At 59.4% G+C, this 25,855-nt stretch overlaps 1 protein-coding gene across 1 annotated transcript in view; it reads left to right on the plus strand.

Annotated features, from left to right (window-relative positions):
• The window catches only part of JAKMIP3 (Janus kinase and microtubule interacting protein 3), an 80,039-nt gene that overhangs the window by 23,471 nt on the left and 30,713 nt on the right, over positions 1 to 25,855 (plus strand). Inside the window, exons 3-12 of the mRNA XM_072972137.1 lie at positions 7,297 to 7,794; positions 16,208 to 16,423; positions 17,879 to 17,992; positions 18,492 to 18,638; positions 19,436 to 19,567; positions 20,561 to 20,596; positions 21,398 to 21,457; positions 23,598 to 23,729; positions 24,721 to 24,849; positions 25,723 to 25,806. Coding sequence (XP_072828238.1) covers positions 7,297 to 7,794; positions 16,208 to 16,423; positions 17,879 to 17,992; positions 18,492 to 18,638; positions 19,436 to 19,567; positions 20,561 to 20,596; positions 21,398 to 21,457; positions 23,598 to 23,729; positions 24,721 to 24,849; positions 25,723 to 25,806 — 1,548 coding nt within the window. The remainder of the gene's footprint in view (positions 1 to 7,296; positions 7,795 to 16,207; positions 16,424 to 17,878; positions 17,993 to 18,491; positions 18,639 to 19,435; positions 19,568 to 20,560; positions 20,597 to 21,397; positions 21,458 to 23,597; positions 23,730 to 24,720; positions 24,850 to 25,722; positions 25,807 to 25,855) is intronic.

The raw sequence follows: 25,855 nt of genomic DNA on the forward strand, positions 1-25,855 counted from the left end.
TCATGGCCAGGCCTCCGACATCACCCAGCCCTCCCTCTCCCCCGTTCGCGGATGGAAGAGAAGACCTAGCTTGTTAAGAACTCAATGATAACGAAGCCTTTTGTTTTATTGGGCAAAAATGTAACAGCAATTATTTTTCAACACAGAGGAAATACCACGAGGTGGAAATCACTAAGCAATAGTGCTTTGCCTGACTCTCCAGAATCTGCCCACTGACCGCAGATTCGCGTGCAGCCTCGTCCCAGCCCTTCCAGTCTGCGGCCGCCCAGGGGCGTGTGCCGGCCCCTCGCTGCTCAGCCGGCCACGCCTGGCCAGGTCGCAGCTCGTGGCCCTCCTGGTGCCAAGCAGGAGCCCTGGGGCTGGCTCTGCGGCCCTGGTATTTATACAAGGTGTACCCACTATTTTTAGAAAAGATGATGTAACCTCTTGATACAGAATTCCGAAGGAAGAGAAGGAAAGGCCTGGCGCTGACCTCCCTTCTCCGAGTCCATGCCCCAGGCGCCTCCCAGAGGGGTTCGAGTCACAGTTCCGTGAACGCACCTGTGCGAGTCTCTTCTTAAAGCATCAGTGACACCCGCGGTTCTGCCAATCCCCTTTCCTTGTCACCTTCACCGAGCACCGTGGGGACTGAGCTCCCGTGGATGCCTTCGCCCCCTCACACGGCAGCCCCGCGGAGAACATGCCTGTCTGCGTGTCCTGGACCACACGTGCAAGCGCGTGTGACTGCGGGGTGTTGGCGATCACACCGGGGCCTGCTGAGAGTGCAGGCTGGGCTGGGGGTGTTTTAGCTGCTGCACAGCTGCCCGGAAGGTGGCTGCTTGGGGCATTGCTGCTCAGAGCCCCCTCCTCCCCGGCCGAGCCGCCAGGTTCCTCGGTCCCCATCACCACATCCCCCGGGGCGCGCAGGGAGCTGGGAGCAGCCCTCTGGTTTCCTTCACAGTGCAGGGTGTACGTGGTGTGGAGACGGCCCCGCCATGTTTCTCTTTTCTGTTCTTCCTGCGTTTTCCTTTTTTCCCCTACAGTCAGTTCAGTAAATAAGAGGCGCCCGCGTTAACCTAGGCATCTTCCCTGGGACGATGTCTCCTGGCTGAGGCCGCAAGCAGGCTACACGCAGGACTCAGGAGATGTCCGGGGCTCTGCCCGCTCAGCCCAGAGGTGGACACTTCACCCCAAACGCATGGGGGGTGGGTGGTCTGCCGCAACTCCACACAGTGCCGCAGGACCAGGCCCCCACCGCGGGCTGACCCAGCGGCTCTGTTAGGGGCAGGCAGGAGTGTCCATCAGAAACACACTGGAATGTTCGGTGATGCCCCAGGGTCAGGCTGGCGTCTGTTTTGACCTGGCAGAGAGGCACGCTGGGCCCCACAGGATGCGACCCAGTTCTGGGCAGATGTGAGTGGTGCAGGGAACCCTCGACCTTCTTAGAGCTTTACTGGCTGTTCCGGAAACAACCTGGCCGTAACTGTCCCACTCACGTTTGTCAGAGCCCTGCGGGGGCACACAGCAGCCAGGCTCCACAGCCCACCGTGTGCATGTGAACGTGCACATGCCCGCGCGTGAGGACAGGTGCACATGTGTGTGTGTGGGTGTGGGGGGCGTGGAGCTGTCTGGGGTGATCACAGGACTAACGGGCCTGGCCCCGCATTCCTCGGGCCCCTGCAGCGCCTCCCAGCTCTCCAGAACCTCGTGTCAGACCCCAGGGGCGAGGCACGGCGACCTCCTCCTTGGCCTCGCCTCAGACTCACCCGGAGAGCAAGAGGTTTAAAAAGAGTCCCAAGGCCCCCGCCCATGGCAATGCGTCGTCATGTTGAGGTGTGTGGGACGCAGGCACCCATGTTTCTTAAAGCTTCCCCGGGTGCCGACGTGCAGCCAGGGTGAGAACCACTGGCCCGAAGGGTCTTTGCCCAGAAAAGTCACTCCCTTCATCAGAGATTGTGGGTCAGTTGCCATAAGCAGTGTTTGGTGAGAGCTTCGGGGTTTGGAGGAGAGGCTGTTGATACACGTGCAGGATTGTGAGCAGACAGGGTTCCACGGGGAGGGTGTGCTGAGTGACAAGTCCCTCCTCCCTCCCTCCCTCCTCCCTCCCCCCACCCCCCCCCCCCACCCTCTCCACTTTCCAAAGCGAATCGGCCTCAGTCCCCACCTCACCTGAAAGGGAAGCAGACACGTCGGTCTCGCTCAGGGTGAGGGCGCGGGTGCTGAGAGATAAGGGTGAAGACTGGTGGTGGTTTGTGGGGGTTTACCGTCTGGAGAGCAAGTTTCTGTGTTTTTTCTCACTTCCAGCCTCTGAGGAGGGCACGGTGGGGCCCGAGGTCCAAGGCAGCGCTGGACTGAGGGTCCCTGAGTTCTGGGGAAGCCGGGCCTGCTGCTGGCCGGCTGGGGAGCGGGTGCTGGGGCCGGGCCGCCTTCAGAGGCCACCGCCGGGTGGTGCGGACGGCCCCCGGGGCCTGTGGACGTGGTGCGTCTTCCTGGCTCCTGGCCAGGGAACCCGCTGCTTTTCTTCCTCCCCTCCGGCTTTCAAGCCCAGAACCATCAGCCCCGGGGAGAGCTGCTCAGCTCCTGCAGCTCCCGGACAGGACCCAGCAAAGGGTCAGCGTGCGACCTCCTTCAGCCCTGGGGCGGCTCGGAGCACGCGGGGCACCTGGCAGGGCCCAGCGGGTCCCAAAGGAGGGCAGACCTCCGTGCTCAGCTCCTGGGACCTTCGAGCTGCTCCCTCCTCCTTCAGACGTGATCTCAGGAAGCCAGGTCACAGACACCAGCCTCCAACGTCCAGGCTGTCCAGGGTCTTGTGGGCACGAGACACGAGGCCACTGCTGTTCCTCTAGGGCTGGAAACGGGGCACTCTCAGTCCCCGGGGACTCACGTCCAAGACACCCACCTGCCCAGAAGGCATCCTGGCCACACCCTGAATCCAGAGTGGTCCGTGCCCACCTCCAGGCACAGACGGCCCTCGTGCCAGACCTGCTGTGCTGGGCCCTGAAGGAGAACCGCCTGTTTCTAAGTGTCTCACAGTTCATGGAAGCTCATGTGTGACGAGCACATGGGCTTGAGGAATTTGAAGGTGATAAGTATACCCTGCCCCCCCCATCAAGGACAGACCTTTCACTTCGGTAATGAATTAAAATGCAGGGGCTCGGATGGGGCTCCAAAGGCCTGGAGACCCATCCACTTGGCGTCGATGGACGTCCGGAGTCAGTTCCCGCGGTTTCGAACGGAAGTGAGTGAGTACGAGGCTCCGCAGTGGACAGCGTGTGGCCGCCCCAGCACACAGCCTGTTCCCAGGTGTGGGCCCCGCCAGCCAGACGCAGGCAGGCTCGGAGAAGAAGAGGCTCCGGGTCTGCAGACCCACGGGGCAGGAGGAGGGGGGCCCTCTGGGGTGCCTGCTGCCGTGCATCACGGGTTCAGGCCTGGAGCGAGCCCGGCCCAGGCACAGAGGAAGCCGGGACGGGGTCCTGCCCGCGCCTCTCTCCCCAGCCGGCTGAGGGCCATGTGGAGGAGCAAGGGCAAGGCTGGGTGATCGTGCCCAGGTGGACAGGCCTGGAGCAGGAGGGGCCGTGCAGGGTGGGGAGGGTTCTCCAGGCAGAGATGAATCCGAAGCTGCAAAAAAGTGGCAAGTGTAAGCTCGGGCCTTGTGCTGGGTCATGTGGGCTCTTCCGACTGGGCCCTTTTGCCCCCCACGCTAAAGGATGCTGAGGAAACGGCTGCCTGCCCACCTGCAGAGACTGGGAGGTGTACAGGAACAAACACCAGAACCAGGTATGGGATCAGCCAGGGGCTTCATGGTCCAGGACCTAATCAGGACCCTTTGGGACAGGTTCGTGGAAAACTAAAGTACCAGAATGAATGACAGGGAGACATCACGGTCAGATGTCACCAAGTTACTACAAGACAAGAGCCAGAAGCAGAAAAGGTCCTCACAGACAATGACAGACCTGCCCTAAAGACAGAAACACGCGGGGCTGGTTCAGAGGGACCCACAGACATTCGTGAAACGACACGAGACAAGTAAGAAAGCCTAAGTCAGAATTAGGACGACACAGACAAGGACCGCCAGGACACGCGGACAACGGAAATGGAGATCTCTTAGGAACAAAAGCTGAACTGGAGAAACATAAGAGTGTATAGACCACAAGCAGCACGCTAAGAAAGTGGAAAGTGAAAATGAGGAAATAACTGAACACAAAAAAGGAAGAGAAAAGGGCCTGGGAGAAAATGAGAAATACTGAAACAGGCAAGGATTACCCAATATATGGATGACAGACATCCCCGAGGAGGAAAACCACACGAGGAAACAGAACAAACACCAAACACCATAATTCAAGAAAACGATACTAAAACATTTTTTTGTTGTTTAAAAAAGGAAAGAAACAGCTTATGGAACGAGCTCAGCACGTGCCTGAAATCAGGACCTAGGACAGCTCACAGCAAACCGTATAGGGTCACATCAAAGACACAGGAAATTCAGTCATGGGGCAAAAGGAGCACATGGCCTCTCAGGGGAGGAAGGTCAGGTCGCCGTCAGGTAGCTGACAGCAGTGGCTTGATGCCAGAGGAAGTGGCCAACGTGTTTAAGACGCTCAAGGGAAAAACGTAAGGGAGAGTTTTATATCCAGTAAAAACGAACTTTGAGCGTAAGGGGTGTGGACAGACTGGGGCTGACCTGCAGGGATGCAGGTCACAGGAGCACTTCCTAAGGGTCTCCTGAGGGTGGGCTTCAGATAGCCGGATGGCCGTTGGTCACCAGTGTGAGGGTGGCCATGAGCCCTGAGCCTGCAGTTACTCTGAATTAAACCTGATTGACGTGCGGCCCAGGGCCACCTACGGTCTGTGCTCAGAGGCGGCCTCGCAGGCACCTTCTGAGCAAGTCCAGGCGGGGAATTAAGAAATACTCTGGAGCTCCTTAGGAGAAAATTAAACGAGAGTACATAGGGAAGGAATGTAACATGCCACGATCACGTGGGCCCACACTGCAGACGGTGCAGCCGGGACAACCCAGACGCAAAACACCAACCTTCTCCACATCACGATGATGGTGACGGTATTAATGTCACCCTGCTGTCAGCAAAGCCACTGTCTGTCCAGTGTGGACAGAATGGGCCTCATCGAAGTCCAGTGTGGATAACTGAGTGATTACGGGCTGGTCTAATTCGGGCGTCTCCTGTCTCCTGGGAACGAGGCTTCTCAGTTTGAACAGATGGAGAGACGGCAGAGGGCATACAGGAGAAGTGAGACTGGCTTCGAACTGGACATTGTAAATGTCAGTAGGAACTCAAAGTGACTTTATCAGATACAGGCTTTGTTCTATATATAAGACTTACCAGTATATCTAGCTCTGCCTTACAACCCTGACCAGCCCGGTGCACAAGTCCTGGGGCCCTGTGACCTTGAAGTTCTGTTTCCCTTTAACAGAGGTCAGGGCCACCGGAGAACAGTTTGGGACAGGAAGTGAGCAAATGAGGCTGGAAGAGCCTGACAGACGAGAGAGGCTCCTTGGGTCGAGTCGTGCTGAAGGATTCAGGGGCCACCTCCAAGAGGCTCCCACCTGCCACAGACGGGACCCTCTCGGCTTCAATAAGAATATGATTGGCAACGAACAGGAATCCACCAACTGGGTTTAAATCCACATATTCTTTTTTGGGGGCGGTAGTAGGTAATTAGGGAGATTTCCTTAAATGGAAGATGAATAAATATCTGTCTGCCCCGGGATCTCAACAAGAGTCCAGTTCTCCAAACAGCTGGACTGGTGCTCCCTCTGCCACCTGGGCAGTGGGGATTGTCAGGCGCCCCGGCTACTAAAATTTCTCCAGGCATTGCCAGGTCCGGGACAGGGGAGGGTATAGCTCAGTGGTGGAGCACGTGCTTAGCATGCACGAATTCTGGGTTCAATCCCCAGGGCCTCCATCATCAATCAACCAACCAACCAACCTAATTACTCTCCCCAAAAGCAAAACAAACAAAAAAGTAATAAAATAAAAATTGCAGGGTCTGAGCCGAGCCAAGGGGAGTCTCAGCACTGAATCCTACAGGACAACAGGACTGCTGGTCGGCAAGCACTGTCTGTCCTAGTGGGGAAACAACAGAGGATAAGGCTGCCACGGCCCCCTGCTCCCGGGGAAGCTTGCTCAGGCGGGGTGGGGGGAGACAGCACAGTCACAGAGAGAGAGGGAGACATGAGGCACTCTGGGGAGTGAGAATTGCTGAGAAGAAAGGGACATAAAGTAACGGCGTTGGTGCAGTGGGCACAGGAGGGCTGCCGGCCAGGACCATGGGAGGGCACACCTGGCAGAAGCTGGGCCTGGCTGGGCAGAGTGAGCAAGGGAAGAGGCAGGTGCAGGTCCAGGGGCCATGGGGTCAGGGCTCACACGGCTCTGCGGGGAAAGGACACACACCCGCAGGGCGTGGGGCCCCACGGAGCGGGGCTGGGACCTGTGCCTTGTGCTCCCATGAGGGTGTGCCCTGGGGGTGGCTTGAGGTCATGGAGATGGTACCCTCTTCCAGGGACCGGGAGATGGTGATGCTTTTACTGTAAATGCACCAGGAGCTGGAGAAGTGGGTCACACCTGGACCGGGGAGATGAGCTCTGTGCTTCCGGAACCCTCTGGGTGGAGAGTGGGTGGTGGGGAGGGAAGGCAGGAGGCGGAGCAGACCTGGGGGGCCGGGGAGGTGGACAGACTCCGGGTGCACTCTGCAGGTGGGGCGGCGAGCTTGGGTGTGCTTGCCGTGGGGCGCCTCCTGATTGTCTGCCCCCACCTTCCGTGTAGACCCAGGGCCAATCTGGATCCCAGCCATTCTTTCATTCCGGAAATAGATTTTGAGCAGGATTTCCTGCCACATGGAGGGGTGCGTGGTCATCCTGCCGAGGTCAAAGCTTTTGGATGAAAATAAACCATGCCGTAAAAAAAACCCGAGTTCCCCCTGAGATCTAGATACCAGACATGTAGTCAGACAGCCCAGCTGCCTAGTAGACTGGTTTCTCCATTTGCCGAGTGTGTCACAGAAGGTAAGCCCGTCCCCCGGCTCAAGGGGGTGGGGCCCAAGCCGGCTGCAGGGCAGAGCCCCCCACCCCCTGCTCCCCACGGGGCCGCGCCCTCTCCGTGGAGGGTGCACTTGGGAGGGAGGGTCTCCCCCTCCCGCGCGCAGCAGATACTCGGGGACATGTGTCTGCGGTCTTACTTCCCCGGCCAGCTGTGCTTCCAGGCGAAAAACACAAAACCCAGAAACCTTTCCAGAACTTGTAGGCGGGTTTCAGCAACGGCAGAGGGCGGCTCACAGACAACAGCTGTCTCTCGCCCGCAGGTCAGCCGCGTGGAGCGGGAGAAGAACCAGGAGCTGCGGCAGGTGCGGGAGCACGAGCAGCACAAGAACGCCGTCCTGCTCACGGAGCTCAAGAGCAAGCTGCACGAGGAGAAGATGAAGGAGCTGCAGGCCGTGCGGGAGACGCTGCTGCGGCAGCACGAGGCCGAGCTGCTGCGCGTCATCAAGATGAAGGACCACGAGAACCAGCGGCTGCAGGCGCTGCTGCACGCGCTGCGCGACGGCGCCCCCGACCGGCTGCGCACGGTGCTGCTGACCGAGGCCAAGGAGGAGGCCAAGAAGGGCTTCGAGGTGGAGAAGGTGAAGATGCAGCAGGAGATCTCCGAGCTGAAGGGGGCCAAGAGGCAGGTGGAGGAGGCGCTGACCATGGTCATCCAGGCGGACAAGATCAAGGCGGCGGAGATCCGGAGCGTGTACCACCTGCACCGGGAGGAGCTCTCCCGCATCAAGAAGGAGTGCGAGCGCGAGATCCGCCGGCTGGTACGTGCGCGGGGCGGGGCGGGGCGGGGCTGGGGGAGGGCGGAGGCCGGTGGGGGGGTTGGGAGCGCTGGCGGCGGGGGCGGGGCGTCCCTTCGGCTTTGCTCCTCCTCGAGTTCGTCTGCAGAGCGCGCCTCATACCCCTACTGTTGCTTTGAGGACTCCGGAGAGGCCAGGCTGCTAAAAACAGCGGGATGTGGTTCAGAACTCCCCGCAGTCACCGCCTCTAGGGCCAGCCAGGCCGCAGCGCCCCCGTCCGCCCACCACGCTTCCCAGGTCCTTCCCATTTCCAGCTTGCCCAGATCCAGATACCTGCAAGGGAGCCTGTTGCCCTAAAAGGGTCGATGAAAGGGCCACCTTCTTCCAGCCCAGGTCAAGCCCGAGCCAAGCAGGGGCCAGTGTCTGATGGTGGGAGGGGTCTCACTGGCAGGTCCTGGACCCAGAGAGGGGAGACCGGAGGCCCACGGGCGACTGTCGCAGGCTCAGGCCGCCCTGACGTCCCGTGCTGTGCGCTGTCTGGGAAAGCATCGCTCTTGCAGGTCAGGAAGCTCACCGGGTGCATCGACACGGCTCCAGAGGCCGGGTGCCCAGTGGCAGCGCGGGCAGACCCGATGCTCTCAGAGCCCCATTGCCGAGAGGGTGGAGGGAGTACTCAGGGGCTGTGAGGGTCACACCCGATTCTCCTCGTTCCCTGCAGCCTAGACCTCCTCCTCCATTTGCGGAAATGGAGCCCCACGCCCCCACCAGGTGCTTCGTCAGGACCCAGCTGACTTTGCTGCTGGCCACACCTGGGCCCTGGGTGCCCCTCAGTGGGGAGCAGCCAGCTTTCCGACCAGCATGGCCACGCACCTGGCCCCCTCTCCCTGCGTCCTAGGCCTCTGGTTTCCAGAGACCACTGTGTTGACTTCTAGAAGGGTCACCGCCCTTCTGGACACCTGGCCCAGAGGGGAACTAGGAACAAATTTGTGAACAGATTCAGCTTTGCCACGGTGTGCACATGGGGACCCCCAAACATCCCCACCCTGAATGGTCCCCTCTCCCTTTCCAGGGTGTCCCTTGTTCCATTCTACCCCGTTCGACTCGCCATCCATCCCTGAGCCATGTGTTGGTTCAGGTCAGTACCCGCTGCCCAGATCCACATAGCACTTCAGTGGTCCCCATTGGACTCAGTGTTCGTCATGGGGGCAGTGGCATGAGTGCCTTAACCAGAGACTTACAACAGAACCAGCCGTCCCCTGCGGTTCCCCTCAGCCCTGCCGTGGACTCCCCAGAGGCACCAGCTTGCAGCTCTTCTAGCTGGTTCTTCTGGTTTTATTCCAAATCCTCAAACACAGGCTTAAACTTCTCCTGCTTGGTTTCCGTTGTGGCGCCTCCTCTGCTCCCCCCTCAGCCCTCTGCCCCCCTAGATCACCTTGGCCAGGTTTCTGCAGGAACACACAGCACACCGCACACAGGGAGCTGAGGAGGCTTCAGCGAAGGAGCAGTTCACAAAGGTGTGAGCGGCTCCACGGAGACCTCTAGGGAGTGGAGACCAAAGCGGGGGCCTAGCCGTGGCCCAAAGGTCGGGATGGAGCAAGTGCTGCCCTGTGGGCAAGGGCCTCGGGCCAGGAGGGTGGCCGTGGGGGCAGCTCAGCCCAGCCAAGGAGCGGAGGGAGCGGACACCCAGACCTCCCCCGCCCCCAGCTCTGGCTGTCCTGCTCCAGGGCCGGGAGGTGGGAGCACGAGGGCCGGCCTCCTGGGCACAGAGCGGGGAGCATCTCAGGAGATCCCCGGGGCTCCTTCTGGGTTAAACCACAGTCACTGTTTGCGTTACGATCGCTATGTAAACGTTCATGGTGACCCACCGTTACGTTACCTTTCTCGTACACACTTTCATTGTCCTTAGAAGTAATTTTTCATTTGCTTAATGTTCTAAGTGCCTATCACTGACCCACCCCTGAATTTCCAAGGGAAGGAATCTCTTCTGGACACAGTCAGAACGTTAGGAATTCAGTCCGTTGAGGTTTTCTGAGACATCCTTCCGGAGCACTCTCTCCTCCTGTCTGCACCCGGACCGTTTTCTCCCCAAAGCTGCGTCACCCTGATTTCGCCTCCATCCTCATTTGGGAAACACCTCCACTCACTCCTGTGTCAAAGCCCTTCCTCCCTCAGCTTCCTCGTTTTTTTAGGAATGTTTCCCATGTTGTTGAAACTCGCTCTCTAACAGCTTCCTGGAAACGCAGAGATTGGGCAGTACATTTTGCGAGACCTTGTGTGGATGAAATCTTCATTCTGACCTCGCAATGGAAGTTTACCTGGGTATGGAATTCGAGGCTGGAGACATTTTTTGCAGGAATTTGAGGGTATTTCTGGATTCTCTTCTGACTCACAGCGCTGCTCTTACGAAGCTGGGTAACATTCCAGCTCCTGGTCCTTCATGTGGCACCATCTCCCTTCCCCGTCCTCCCCGGAAGTTGTGAGATATCCTCCTTGAGCTCAGAGCACCCCTGACGTTTCAGGGTGAGTGTTTGCTCAGCCAGCGCACCCACGGTCAGGAGCCCTTTCTGATGGGAAACCCGTGTCTCCCAGCTCTGGGACGCCTCGCCCCACTGCTCCAGGCATTCTCTCCCCCTTTCCTTCTAGAACCCGTTAGTCACATGCTGGGCTGTGGAACTGACACTCTGATTTTCTTATTTTTCTCTCTGACCCTGGTTTTTCGTTCTTCTTTTTAGGGAAAGGCCTCAACTTTCTCTGCTAACTTTTCTGTTTAATTTTTTTATTTCCTCCTTTGTACGTTTAATTCTCCAAGTGTTTGTTCTCTGAAATAAATTTTTTTGTCGTTTCCTTCTTGCTCATAGATGTAGTACCATCTCATTTCTCCGAGGATAATAATCATAATTACAGTGTTTTTCCTTCTGTTTCTTTCATTGTCCATGTTACTTCAGAGCCCTTTTTTGCATTTTTTTCATTCTGGTTCCTGTCTCTCATGTTGGAGGATTTCCTTGAGCAACAGGGATTCCCCCCACCCAACCGTGTCCCAGCAGGGACACTGACCCGAAGCCCTGGGTCTGTGTGTTTGGAGTGGGGGCTTTAAGGTGAACTGGAAGAAACTGCCATTTTTGGGTGGACGTTTTTCCTTTCACCGTTTTTTTGGTCTTTGCCCACTGCGGAATTCAAACCAGGGTGCTAAGGCTAAAGAAAGACATTAAAGACATCAGTTTGGAAAGGAAGAGTTAACACTGTCTTTTCGCAGGTGACATGACTTTGTATGTAGAAAGCCCTAAGGAATTCCCCAAAATGAGCTATGGGACGAGTTCAGCAGGCTTTCAGGATATAGGATCACTATGCAAAGCTCAGCTGTATTTTTATATACTAGCAGCAAACAATCCAACAGGAAATTTTTAAAATTCCACCATAGTGGCATGAAAAAATAGAAACCTTAGGAGTGAATTTAACAAAAGACATGCAAGACGTGCACACTGAAAACAAACACGGCTGAGGGAGACTGCAGGTGAGCTCGGTGGAGAGCTGGTCCGTGTTCGCGGGTGAGAACTCAGCGTGGTCGGAATGTCCGTTCTCCCCAGGGCACCCCAAAGAGCAGACACAGCCCCGGTCAAAACCCCAGCAGCTCCTCTGCAGGCCTGGACAGGCTGATTCTAAAACTCACATGAAAATGCCCCATCTTCCCCTGCCCTGTGGTACCTTTCTGTATCCTGAGCGATACCATTTTTCAGCCTAAAGTTTCAGTTCTCGAGGAGTCCAACTTTGTCCGTCTTTTCCTTTAGGGACGGTGCTTGTTGTGTCTTGTTTAAGGAGTCCTTTTATTCTGAAGCGTGAAACTTTGTCATTTTGTCTTTCACGCTCAGGTCTCTGCTCCACTGCCTCGTGTGTGTGTGTGTGTGTGACGTACGGTAGAGGCCCAATTATATATACACGTACATGTTTTAATTGAAGCATAGTCAGTTGCGACGTGTCAGTGTCTGGCGTGCAGCACCACGTCCCACTCGTGCATATATACACATACGTCCTTTTTCATATTCTTTTTCATTAAAGGTTATTACAAGATACTCAGTGTAGTTCCCAGTTATATTTTTTCCATGTGGATACACAGTCGTTCAAGCAGCTCTTACTAAAGAGACCATCTCCCCCTCACCCAGTCGACGCTGCCTCCTCTGACTCACATTAAGTGTTCTTACATGAGAGCCTTCTAATTTGTTCTGCCATCTGCCCCTCTTCAAGCCATTCCGTATGAATTCCTCCAGCTTTATTTTAAGCCTGGATTTCTGGCGTAGTGAGTCCTCCCACTCCGTTCTTCTTCAAGGCTAACTTGACTCTTCTCAGCCCTTGAGACTTCCACAGAAACCTCAGAATCATTTTTCCTAAATGAAAAAACAGCTGGGATTTTTGTTGGGATCATAACTAAGCTGTTAAAGGATAGGTGTTAACAGAGGATATAATCACACACTGAATATGTGCCCACATTTCTATTTAAATCATTAGCGCATGAGAAACAAGTGAAGTGTGACACCAATTCAAACCAGAATTGGATCTGAATAGACTCAGGTGCCCTGTCTGGCAGAGGGCATTTGCAAGGCCGGGAGCAGAATTGCTTGTACGTCTGTGGACGGGAAGCATCTGCACGGCTGGCAGTTTTCCCAGGTGAACATCAGAGGCGCAGGACAGTCTGGTCGAGGATGGAGGCACACGGCTCTGGGCGCCAGACAGCCCTCAGGAACTAGGAGAGGGGCCAGACTCCTTTTTTCGCTTATTTCGGGGCCTTCCACAGTTTTTCCGTTTAGAATCCATGATCATTTGGGGAAATCTCCTTTAGTTATCATTCCATGTATATGCGTGTACATATACGCATATACTTCACATGTATGTATTTGCATATCACTGAAGATACACACACCTGAGAACAAGAAGACCAGTTTACTTACCTTTCAAGACCGCCCTCCTCCAAGAGCCCCACGGCTCCCCGGCCCAGGGGGCGGGAATGGGCTCTGGGGTCCCATTCCACCCCTGCACCTCCCGCCCCTCCCACCAGGTGTCGCTATGGAGGCGGGCCCGCAGGGGGCCGCCCCTCCGCCCTCCGTCCACTGTTGCCAGAGCCCAGCGTAATTCAGAATCTGTAAAGTTTTACTGGGATGTGGTTGACACTCATCGCTGTGTGAGTCTGAAGTGCACAGTGCTGTGGTTTGACTTCCACACGTGTGGAATCATTTCCTCCCTGAGCATCACTAGCTTCTGCCACCTCATGTAGATACAGCAGAAAGAAAACCCTGAAAAAGAATAAAAATTTTCCTTGCGGCAAGAAGTCTTAGGATCTACTCTCGTAACAGCTTCCACGTGCATCAGCATATATCCATGTTCCGCTTTTGCGCCATTTAAAGCGAGTAGTGAAAAACACACCAGAAGCCTCAGCCCGATGGCCGCTCGCAGCGGGTGCCCCAGGAGCTCTGGGCAGTGAGAGCCGGCTCCCGCCGCCCGCCCGCCTGCAGGCCCAGCAGCCTGGCCCTTTCTCCGTGGGGCGCCCCTGCTTAGCCCAGAGTCTCCTAAATCTCATGATGCAGGGCTCTGACCCCAAGCCCGACTGTGGATTCAGGGACGACACCCAGCCCAGTTGTTGTGCGGGCAGACCTGACGTGAACGCTGCTGTGGCCGACCCGGGAGAGGGAAGCCTTGGCCCAAGGTGGGAGCTCTGAGGCATCTTTGGAGAAGGTGGGGGTGGCAAGGGGGAAGCGGAGGGTGGAGGAGAAGGTCGAGGCAGCCCCACGCAGTGGCCTGGGGGCAGGTCTGAGAAGGGGCCTGGCTCCGAGGGGAGGGGCCTGGGGAAGCAAAGTGTTCCGGTCACATGGGACCGCCCTGTGCCGGACTGACTGCGGGATGGGGGCCTCCCTGGTGAGGCCGGGCCCGTTGTTGGGGCCCCGTGATTCTGCTGCACAGCGGGGGTGGGGGTGGGGGAGTGTGCCGGAGGGTGTAGGGTGGGGTGAGGGCGGAGGGTGGGGTGAGGGCAGGCAGCTCCCGTGGAAGCAGGCAGACTCGGGTGAGGATTCTGACTCTTGCTCCTGGTACTCAGGGAAGCCGTGGGAGGGATGAGCCCTGATTCTCGCTCTCTAAGGTGGCTCTGTGGTTGCGAGGGACAGGTTGTAGCAGGCACAGGTGGACACAGGAGGCCAGTGGAAGCCACTGCAGCGGTCCCGGTGAGGGAAGGTGACTAGCAGTGACCAGCTCGTCCCAATTTACTCTGTGTCAGCTTTGAAAACCCCCATCCTGGGCTCTGGGGGGTAGGGTGTGTCACCTGGGTGTGGGTGTCGGGGTCGTGTGGGTGTGGGCACGGGTGGTGACGTAAGGCGGGGACAGAGTGCACCCCCTGCTGTCTGCCGCGCTGCCCTCCAGGACCCCACAGCCCGCGGAGGGAATGGGGAGCCAGGACCCAGGGGCAGCAGCGCAGCTCTTCACAGCCTTGTGTTAACCCACCTTGCAGGGAGGGAGCCACGGGTGCAGGGTGCAGCCCCCAAATCCATGCTGCCCTCTAGGGTTTCGCTGGCCATCCTGTTACCCGTGTTTAAATATGTGCCGCCCGTGAGGTGGGGGCTCACGCGCAGAGCATGTTTCCGTCTCATTCGGGGGTCCCTGTCCTGCACACGCACTTCCTTCATGAACGGGCCTTCTGAGCCGAAAGCAAGGGACTGGGAGGCGCAGGTACGTGCCCTTGGCTGAGAACTCGCGACATCTCGGGGAAAGGGAGACACTGTGCGCAGGACCTGGGGCTTCAGGAGGCCCCCCCAGGGCACCACACTGATCTTAGAGGGGGTTTCCTGTCTTCAGAAGTCAGAGCCTGCGCCCCGTGGGAGCGGCCGTCCGCGGATTTCCTCTGCGGGCGGGTTGCGGAGCCCTGCATCTGGGTGCCTCGGCTGGCCTGGCCACGAGACATGACGTGCACGGTGGCTTCTCGGGGAGTCTGCTCTCTGGCCCAGACCATCTGCCTAAGCAGCGGGGTTAAGCGGGACTGTGTGGAAGCTCTTGTTTTCACATTTCCTGATGAAAGAAAAATGATGTTTCTAGAGTGTCTGCGTGTAAACGTTAGACCGGAGAACGCAGCTGCTCGCTAACATGGCTGCATTTTCACCGGCCCCTGTTTCCACTGACTGACCGGGTTGCCTCTTTCTGCATTTCTGGGTGCCCCGGGCAACGGGGAGGTAGCAGTGAAAGGTTTTATTCTGTTCAGTTCATTGCCAGCCTGGGAATTCTGTGATCTGGGCTAATTAGACATTAGACTCTTTGTTCCACACCGACTTCAGCAGATGGCTGATTTATTAACTTATTTGAACCTTCCACAGCTAGTGAAGCAGCAAGATGTCCTAGCCTGCTCTGCTGTTTGAAAATAGGTTTTAAACCAAGTCTTGTAAATCTAGCGCCATCTGTAATGACCCCCACAGCGCCTGAGTCCGTCTGTCTGTCTGAGGGATGAGTGGCAGCATGGGGTCCGTTCCGCCTCCCTCTCCGCCACGGGCAGCGGGTGGCCTGCATTTTGGCCAAGGACGCACCTGGGGCAGCTGGACGCGGGGCCCAGGGGCAGGGGCAGTGGTCAGAGGGGTGAGCACTTTAGGGAGAGTGGAAAGGGCTGCGGACCCCTCAGGGCCACCAGCCCGCGGGGGTCAGATGCACTGGGCACTCCTGTCCTCCTGTCTGGAGCCCGCTTGTCCAGGGACCCTCCCCCCCACCCAACCCAAGTCTTAGCTCAAAGGAGGATTAATGAAAACTGTGGCTTTGGCTGCAAACAGCTGGGCAGCACCCCTGCTTTTTGTGCACACCTCGGAGCCAGGAGAGGCGCGTGCGGGATGAGGGTGTTGGCCCCATGCGCTGTCCAGCCTTCCCAGGCCCAGCACCCGCCGAGCAGATGGAAGGGGCTTTTGTCCCCAGGGCTACCTCACACGCTGACACCTGCCTGTTCTAACATGAACCTCGCTCATCATACCCTCCCGCTGACGAGGCACAGGAAGCTTGGGGAGTCCCTGCTCTGCCTAACGTGCAGCACAAGGCGAGGGGTGGAGGTGGCCTCTCTGGACCCCGCCAGACACTGCCAGTCCTGGGGAGCCCCCACAGGCCAGCGCAGGGGAGGGTGGTCCGGCCGGGCGTCTGGGGAGGCTGGGGCAGGGTGCAGTGTCCCAGAGGGAGTCCTCAGCTGGCCGGCTTGATCTGAGCCGCCTGAGCCAGAGGCCGGCCACGACCGGACAGTCTCAGGGCGATGGGCTCGCAGCGCTCCGTCCGGGGGACTTGCTTTGCTTCCGGTCTCAGAGCCCGAGTCGTGGCAGGGCCGCCGCCCTTGGGTGCCCCCGGAGGCTGGTGCACTAGTGTCACTGTGCCTGTTTCTATGGTAACCGCAGATCTGTGCCCTGCCTGCCTGTGTGACTGTGTTCTGTTCTCCTTGTAGATGGAGGAGATAAAATTTAAAGACAGAGCAGTCTTCGTGCTGGAGAGAGAGTTAGGGCTCCAAGCCGGGCATGCTCAGAGACTGCAGCTCCAAAAAGAGGCTCTAGATGAGCAGCTGTCCCAGGGCAGAGAGACGGGTCGGCACCCGGGCAGCCCCAGACGGGAGCTTCCTCAGGCCAGCGGTGCAGGAGACGCCTCCGACCACTCGGGAAGCCCTGTAAGCACCCCCGCCTTCTCCCAGCCAGCCGCCCGCGGCTCGCGGCCCTGCAGGCGGCTCCCCGGGGGTCCAGAGCCCGGGCCCCCTGCCCTGGGGGTGCTGGCCACGTCTGCAGCCCGCCAGACAGACAGACCCTCGGCTTCCCTGGCTCGGCTGAGGAGGCCCAGAGACTCCTGTCTCCTTCCTGCCTTGCTAACCTAGCGCAGCACTGGCCTTCAGTCCAACGCCTTCCTCCGGCCCCCACGGCTTCAGGCTTCCTGCTGTGACACCTGCCGCTGCCGCCCGCAGGTGGTTAAGGGCCCCATACATGCCGGTGGGAGATGAACCTGTGCTGCCCATCGCCACCTGCACATGCGTGGGCTTTGCCTCCAGACCAAGGAGGCCCCCTGCGCACCCCTCTCCGGCTCTGGCCCTCCCGCAGTGATTTCTGCTGCTCACCCCACCAGTGGCCCGCCCACGGGCTTTTCGTGTGACCATGCCATTTCCTGCAGCGCCTCCAGCTGCCGTGACAGCGGGGGGGCGTGACACTACCGTTTCCTCTTGGCTGCTCCTCATTCAGAGCCCTCTGCGGGGTTCCGGGAATCCGGGAGGGGATCTAAATTCCAGGGACCCTCCATGCGGTCCTGCTGGGGGGCTGCTCCCTCGCCTCTCCTGCACCTGCTGAATGAGGAACCGCTCCTCAGTCCCTCCCGGACACACCTCTGTTTGCTTTGAGGACAGAGCCATGTTTGAGCTGAGCCAGCCCTAGGACAGTGACATTTCAATAAAACACGACATTTGATAATCTTCTTATAAACAGCTTAACTGAATTAAAACCAGCCCCTGCTCTGGTGGTGCTCGATAGATTCCGTTAACTCCAGAGAGATTCTGAAACAGGATCAAAATGTTTTCATTGGTTTCTTTTTGAATGGAGTTTCAGTGGCTCCCAAAGTGACCTCTTAGAAGCTCAATTTAAGGGACCACTCTTCTTGGGAAACCAAGTTTCGAAAATCTTAAGTTGGACGTCTTTTCCTGTGCTCAGATTATAATGCTGGGAAAGCCACGCCCACACCTGCAGTGCAGGGCAGGCCCCTTCCTGGGAGATGCAGCCGGCAGTGGCCCGCTGGCAGCCGGGTGCCGGTTTCCAGTGTTTTCTCGGCATCACTCGCACCTGGGGCACCTGCCGCTGCGTGTCTCCGCCCTCCACATCTGCACGTCCTCTCCCTTCACATCTGTACGCTTCTGGACATTTCTGCTCCTCTGTTCTGTCCCCGTCATGCAGTTTGCAGTGTCCCCTGTCCTCACGGCAGGAGTCGCTTGTCCCCAGGAGGGTCCACACCCACCCTCAGCCACTCGGAACCACTGGTGATCGTGACGCACAAGTGCTTTGGTTTCTGTGGTGTGTGGGGATTGGCAAAAGTCTTATGTCTGTGTCTCCGCACAGTTATTTGCAGTTGATTTTTGTTTTAGGAACAGCAGTTGGATGAAAAGGATGCTCGGCGCTTCCAGCTTAAGATCGCAGAGCTTAGCGCCATCATTCGGAAGCTGGAGGACCGCAATGCCTTGCTGTCAGAGGAGAGAAATGAGCTGGTGAGGGCGGCGGGGCTTCTGGGGCCTGGGGGCCACGGCTGCAGTGCAGGGGGAGCTGGGTGTCCCCTTCCAACATGCCCCGTGGAGAGGAGGAGTGATGGTGTCAAAGGTGTGCCTCTTGGCTGCTTCCAATAAAGCTTTATTAACAAAATCAGCTTGGGGGCCAGCTGTGGGCCTCGGGCGCTGGTTGGCTGATCCCTGCTTTGTGTTACTGGGGCAAAATATCCTCAGTTCTGCATGTCATCTGGGACGTGTGAAGACCTTGCTTCTCAGTGGCGCCATCACCCTTAGTCATTATGGCCACGGAGGTTCCCCGGCGACCCTGTGCTGCCCTGCGTGTGAGCTTCCCTAGGTGCCCCCAAGGGTTGCCGGCCGGGCTAAGAGCGCCCGCCCCAGGCCGCTGCCCCTCGCAGCCCCTGAGGCTCTGCCTCCCTTGGGAGACTGCTGGATCTGTCACACTTTAACCCAATCACCCTGTGTCCTTAACTCTGTCTTTCAGTTAAAGCGCGTAAGAGAAGCTGAAAGTCAGTACAAGCCATTGCTGGATAAAAACAAACGCCTCAGTCGCAAAAATGAAGATCTGTCCCACACGCTACGTCGAATGGAAAACAAGTTAAAGTTTGTCACGCAGGAGAACATGGAGATGGTAGGGGCCGCCGGCAGGTGCTCACGCACTCCTGTAACCAGCTTCTCCCCGAGGTTTGCTGACCAGATCCGGCCTCCAGACAGGGCCTTGCTCCAGCCTTTGGTCTCACGGGCAGGCAGGCGTTGTCGGCTGGGGCTTGCTGGGAGGGAAGGCCTGGGGTGAGGGTCTGGCACTGGAGGGAAGGGGGTCGCCGGCACCTGCCCTGGGAGTGACCCTGTGGGAGCAGAACCCGCCAGGAGGTCCCAGAGCAAGTCAGCCCTGAACTGGTTGCCTGTCCAACACCCGGGGCTTGGATGCGTGGTCTTCCAACTCTGAAAACCTTCTGCCGTGAAGGGGAAGGAGTGAGCAGGTGGGCATGGGCGCGGGCCAGACCCCACCTGGGCTGGGAGGTTCTGCTCCAGCCGCAGCCACAAGGTGGGAGCGGGTGATTAGCTGGTTCCTCGTGCGTTCCTTCTGGCCCCGAGAGTTTAGCCAAAATCATTTAGCAGCGTGTGGGGAGGCGGGAAGCCCTTCTCTGCAGAAATCCTCTTCCTGTCCCGCTCAGCGTCTGGACAGGGCAGCTCACACAGGCTCGTCGAGGGGCTGCAGGCTTTGCTCTGTGTGCGCCCAGGCCAGGCTGCACAGCTGTGCCCCGAGGGGCCGGTCAGGGCACAGGCCTTGGTTTGGCCGGTGCCCAGCCTGTGCAGAGAGGCCCCTGGCCCACAGCCCAGGGGTGACCAGCACGAAGACCCCCAGCTGCCCCCTTGCAGGTCGGACCACTTCACTCCTCTTGTCCTGTGGTCTGGTTGGTTTTTCAGAGACAAAGAGCTGGAATCATAAGGAGACCCAGTTCCTTAAACGACCTGGATCAAAGTCAGGATGAAAGAGAAGTTGACTTCTTGAAACTCCAGATCGTGGAGCAGCAGAACCTCATAGATGAACTCTCTAAGGTGACCCGGGCGGCGACCCTCGCCCGCCGGCCGCGGTCCCACCCTCCCCGCCTGCTGCCCACGGGTCCACCCTCAGCCCTGGCACCCACCTGGGGTCCGAGGGAGATGAAGGGCCAGCGGTTGTCCCCCTGGGCCCTCCCCCGTGGTCGGGCTCCAGGTGGCCCTCTGGGAAACCTGCTTCTTCACTGCTCTGGCCCAGGGCCCCGAGCGCAGCAGTACCCCGAGTCAGCCCGAACAGAGCAGTGGGCCACTCCCAGCCCTGGAGGCGGGGTCCGAAGTCAAGGCACTCCCGGGCTACACTTTGCCCCGGGGAAGCTTCCAGTGGTCACGCGGCCGCCCTTGGATCTCCCCCTGTCCTTGCAGGGCGCCCCCCCTTCCCTGGACGCTCGCCCACCTGGTCCAGGGTGGTCTCATCTCAAGATGAGCTTAATCACACCTGCAAAGACCCTATTTCCAATCAGGACACAGTCCCAGGTTCTGGGGGTCGGGATGGGGGTCTACATCGCCCCTTCCTCCCCATGGCCCCCACACCACCCCCAGCGCAGCTTTCCCAGTGGTCCTTCCTCAGGCCCTCCTCCAGTTACCTCGTAAGGGCACTTTCTGCTTCTTCTGGGGACCCCGACTGATTCCACCGTCAGATCAGTTCAGAACGAGCTGCCTTGGTCATTCTGTGCCCCTAGGGGTGGGGGCAGCAGGCAGGACAGCAGGGGCGCTCTTGTCACCTGTGTGGCACGTGGAATGCATGAGGCGCTAGGGAAAGGAAACACCCCACATTCACCCCAGGCTCCTGCAGGTTTGCGGGGCCCCTGGGGGAGTCAGCGGAGGGAGGGAGGAAGGACCACCAGGGCCAAGTAAGACCCTCCCCCTCAGGGCAGGGGGCAGGGAGAGCGAGGAGGTTCTGCTTTGGGAAGCGGGGAGGCCGCAGGCGGGCTCTGGGGCTCCCTGGACGAGGCCTGCGCTGTCCACTCGCCAACCTGCCTTCTCTGTTCCCAGACCCTGGAGACGGCCGGCTACGTGAAGAGCGTGTTAGTAAGTACCACTCAGCACCCTGCCCCACATCCGCACCCACTTTCCGGGGCCCTCCTGCTGGCCCTCCGGCACCCCGGGTTCCTTCCAGTCCAGACAGAAGCGGCCAGCTGCACTCCGGGTGGATTTTGGGATCACAGTGCTGCTGCCCAGAGGCTTCGCTGTGGTGCCCGAGAATGCTCACCGGTTAGTTAGGGTCACGCAGATGCAAGGGGAGCGGTGAACGTGCCAGCTGGCCTTCGGTGATGCCTGCAGGAGCCTGAGCCCGCTCTGCTGGTTGTTCCGAGCTGGCCCCACCCCCGCCCTGGGGCACTCACCCCGGGGGTTACTCCGACCCCAGCGTGGACCCCGGCGGGGCCTGGCTGGTCCCCGCATGGTCCCACCGTGCAGCCCAGCTCCCTGGAGAGAACCGGGTCAGCTGTCTCCTCACACACTCACGGGTCCATCTTTATCGTGTGGACGCCGTTCTGCAGACGTCTGCTCCGACCTTCTCGAATTTCCATTTGTGTGTGCCACTCAACCCCTGCCCCCGCGGGACCCTGACCCCAGACTGCGGGACCCCTGGGCGTGGTGAGCTCAGGGCCACCCAGATGTGCCAGTGCTGCTTCCAGCCCAAACAGGAAGGAGGCGCCGCCCAGACCCTCAGAGCAAAGCGCCCTGAGCAGGCCCGATGACACAGGCGACAGGCCAGTCCCACAGTCACCCTCAGGCATTCAGATAACGGCGCAGGAGCAGTAACCTGTGTGTGTGAAGCTGACGGAGCTGTTCAACTACTCAGAAAATCTCCTCAACTGGTTCTTGCAGGAGCGTGATAAGCTTTTAAGATTGCGGAAACAAAGAAAGAAAATGGCGAAACTCCCCAAGGTACGCGAGAAAGCACTGGCGTGCAGGAAACATGTGTTTTTAAAGCCTCGTAACAGCAACAAACCTCTTCCTTCAGAAAGAAAAGAAAATGATTTCATTCTTTCTAAAAATTGTTATTGGAAAATAATCGAAACAGGACCCAAAGTTAGTGTTCTTTGTGTCGTTTAATCTAAAAACCCACCCTTGTTTCCTTTCAATTTCTAAGGGCAGTTAGGGATTCACGACAGGAGTGGGGCGTGGGGGAGGCACAGCTCACGCTTGGCGCGCACGAGGTCCTGGGTTCAATCCCCAGTACCTCCACTCAAAAAAAAAGCTAATGATAAATAAATAAATAGACCTCATGGCCTCCCCCTCCAAAAAGAATCAAATTAAAAAATATGAGGCGTTAGCTGCGGACCCCCGGCCTCCCCAGCGTCCTGGCTGCTCCTGCGGGGCAGTGCCTCCCCAGCGACCCCCGGGAATGTGAAGGCCTGCGGTGGTCTCTTTGCAACACAGCCCTTTTTGGTAAAGCGGTGTTTCTGTTAAAGGAGACCGGGGACCTAGCTCGCGTCCTGCTTTGTGGGAAGCGTGTGGGGTTTCTGTCTGGTTTTGGTGGTCCTCGCACAGGCTGGTCAGTATTCCTTAAGCACAGATACGGGCTAGTCTGGCCCCTGAGGCGGCCGTGGGAGGGGCTGTTGGGCCTTGTTCTTCAGGATTACTGAGGGTGTTAGAGATTGTCTGAGGCCCGACAGCCCAGTTCTAAGAGTGGGCCAGCGGCTGGAGGAGCCCCGATGTCCGGGCGCTTCCCTGAGATGGGGGGAGGCAGAAGCCAGGAGAGTGGGGACAAGGGGCAGGAGCCACCAGTGAGCAGGACGGGCTCGGGGACCCAGGATCGGATGTTGGCCCAGGAGGCCTGGAGCCTCGGTCACGGTGCACTCCGGCCGGCCGCGGTGGCCGGTGAGCGTGGACGAGCTGGAACGCCAAGGGGCCCGACAGGGTTGCGGTAGGAGGAGGGCCAGGAGGCAGCCTGACCTCTGGGCTTGGAGCTCGGGGGGGAGTCGGGGAGACAGACGGGGGGGATGTGGAGAGAGCAGTGGTCAGGCACAGGTGACGGGGGAGGCTGGCTGGCTGGTGCGGCCGCAGGCTGGGCGGTCCCAGACCAGAGGTGACAGGAGGGCTGGGTCTGCGCTTGCTAAGTTTGCCCATTTTCTGGACGTTTCAGTGGAGATGGCTGGAGAGGGGTTGGAGGTCCAGGGCAGCACGGTGGGGAGAGGCCAGGGCTCTTCTCGGCAGGCGGTCGGCACAAGTACCCTCTGCACTCCAGCAGGCTGTCACGGGGAGCAGGGGAGGCTGGGGGCGTGGGATGTCTGGGGAGGGGTCAGACAACCCTGGGTCCCCTCTGCTGTGCAGCCGGGCACTGGGATGGGGAACACCAGTTGCGGTCTGTGGGGCAGCAGGGGGTCCTGGGAAGCCCAGGGAGGAGTTTCGCTGGAAGGTTCTGGCTCAGCAACCAGCAGGGAGACCTGGAGGCAGACTCACGGAGTTGCCAGGGGAAGGGAGGGGCCCTGAGCATGACTGAGAGGAGGTGGAGCCTGCGTCCTGTGCTATCGCTAAAACTAGGTGAGGAAACCCAGGGCTTTGGAAGGCAGCGGAGTGAGGGGAGACGGGGAGAGCGGCAGAGGGGGGCCAGGGGAGGAGCTGAGGAGGGGCCTGGGGTCGCCGGAGGCAGAGGGGAGCCTTGGAGGTGTCCCCCGGGCTGGCGGTGCCCCCCGGGCAGGACCTCTCAGACTAGCTGGTGAAGGACTTGCTTTTGCTTGTTCTTATTTTTATTCCAATCTGTCAAGGACTGACCCTTTCCTAAACACAACAAAAATGAATTACTAGAAAAGCGTGAAGCGCTGCAGGCTGGGCCTGTGCTGCGCGTCCACCCCGAGCCTTCCCATCCCGTGCAGGACGGACCCTTGGGGCCTGCCCCAGGGAACGCAGGAAGTGCCCTCCCCCTCTCCACCTCGCCCTCCGCAGACCTCCCGGTTAGGGCAGCACCCCGGGGCGGTGAGGGTCCAGGGCCGGGACTGCAGGGAGCAGGGAGGCCCCTAGGGAGCCCGTAGGCCCGGCTGCAGGGCTGGGTGGGGCCCGGACTGACTCAGTCCCTCCTGCCCAGAAGCCGGTGCTCGTGGAGACCGCCTTTGGCTACGATGAAGAGGCCTCCCTGGAGTCTGACGGCTCGTCCATCTCTTACCAAACGGACAGGACGGACCAGACCCCGTGCACCCCCGACGACGACCTGGAGGAGGTGACTGCCCCAGCAGCCTCCGGGCCGGCCTGCGGGCGGCGGGGTCATGCTCAGAGGCCTGCTCCCTGGGGGGGCGCCTCGCTGGCTGTGACCCCCAGTCATCCACAGTTCTGCGCTCTGAGAAACGCGCCCCCTGCTGGCTGCCTGTCTGTTGGTGCCCCCTTCCTCCTCACTCACCCCCTCTGCTTCACCCCCGCTGCGTGCCCTGTCCCCTCTGTAAAGCAGGAAGGAGAGCTCTTGCCCCATCAAAGGGGAGTCCGAACCACCCAGTAGGGGGGCCGGCACCAGTGCCAAGGGTGCAGCCAAGTGGTGCGTCTGGTTGGAGAGGTGGGTGTCCCACCCCTACTCCCTGCTTCCAGAAGGACACTGGCCCAGCCTCCGTGGGTGGAGGATAAGGAGGGGCCGATGGTCCATGGCCCTGACCAGGCCCAGGGGCACGCAGAGGCCCTGGCAGGGCCTGTCTGGTGACCCAAGATGTGGTAGCACCCCTGCTGCCAGGAAGGACAGGGCCGGGGAGCTGGGGCCAGGGCAGGGCTACCCCTTGGTCACTCCTGGACATGGCTTGCTCTCCTCTGAGCAGCAGCCCCCTCAGCTGCTCTGACAGTCAGCAGCCCCCCGCCTTCTCCCTGGGCAGCAGGTGTCGTCACAGCCAGGGGGAGGCCTTGGGGGTCCCTGTGCGGGAAGGGAGCCTGACAAGTGAGGTGGGGCGGGGAGGAAGTGTGTCCACCCCCAGCTTTAAGCCTTTCACAGGGACCGGCTCACCTTCCCGACCCATGTGGGCAGAGTGGAGCCTCCAGAGAGCCTGGTCAGGGATGGAGGGTCCCCAGGTCAGGGCAGCCTGGCTGGCAGGTGGGCTCCAACAGAGATGCTGGCTTTGGCCACTGGCCTGTGAGATGCAGCCAGCTCGGCCTTTGACCCCAGGCTCAGGGCTCACCTCCGCGGTTCCCCAGGCCAGGGCCTGGCTCACACTGTGTCTCGGCGCACCTTCCAGGGCATGGCCAAGGAGGAGACGGAGCTGAGGTTCCGGCAGCTGACCATGGAGTACCAGGCGCTGCAGCGGGCCTACGCCTTGCTGCAGGAGCAGGTCGGAGGGACGCTGGACGCAGAGCGAGAAGTTAAGGTCTAACTGACTTCCACGCCACGACGCTCCGGCTCCCGCTGGGCTCCCCCCGCTTGACCCCGGCCTCGGCAGGGACACGCGAGCCGTGCGCCCTCTGGCCCAGCCCTACTCTCCTGCCCTCAGCCGGCCGGGGATGCTCACCAGGGTGGCGGACGGGCACTGATTGGGAAGGGGCTGCAGGTGGGCCCAGGGCCAGTGGGGGGAGCCCTGCCCTCCCCGAATTGGGGCACCCCCACACCCTGAGCCCTGCTGGCCCAAACACTCTCTTCCGTTTGCCCTGGGAGCTGTTCCTGGGGGAGCAGGAGCTCCTGGGGGAGCAGGAGCACCTGCGGCTTGGACCCCGTGAGAGCAAATCAACTCCGGAGGGCGGCTGGGACCCCCTAGAAGCCAGGTGGTGCTGGGCGGGGGGCTTCCATGCAGCAGGGTGCCAAGGCTGGTCTAAACGAGGGACAGGCTCTGGGGACACGGTGAACGCAAAAGCAGGAAAGGAGATGCAGAGATGCTGTGCAGGGAGGGAAGGTGCCTGCGGGCTGTGCGGCCAGGTCGCTCAGGGGCCTGGCTGCGAGCTGCGGTCACTGTTGGGAGACCAAAGCAAGCCCCTCTGGCCAGCACCCAGCAGTTCAGTCATCCTTGTTCATCCTGTGGACGACAGTTGTCCCTAATAATCTCTCCAAATGAACCTATAGATTGTCCCTGTAGTCTAAGGAGGTCACATGTTTCAGCATTCTGGCTTTATCGCAGAGCACTCCCTGCAGAGCAGCCGCTTCTCCACGGGCTGAACCAAAAGGCAGACAGCCCTCCGAAAGCCGCCGTCAGAATGGTGTGTCCCAGCTTTTAGAGAAAATTTGATGTATGTCTCCTCCCATCCTACAGACCCGTGAGCAGCTACAGGCAGACGTGCAGAGGGCGCAGACGCGGATAGAGGACCTGGAGAAGACGCTGGCAGAGCAGGGGCAGGTGAGCACGCGGGGCCGCGCCCCCGGGAAGCTGGAGTCGAGGCCTGGCC

Source organism: Vicugna pacos, chromosome 11 (assembly GCF_048564905.1).
Source record: "Vicugna pacos chromosome 11, VicPac4, whole genome shotgun sequence".
Taxonomy (NCBI): Eukaryota; Metazoa; Chordata; class Mammalia; order Artiodactyla; family Camelidae; genus Vicugna; species Vicugna pacos.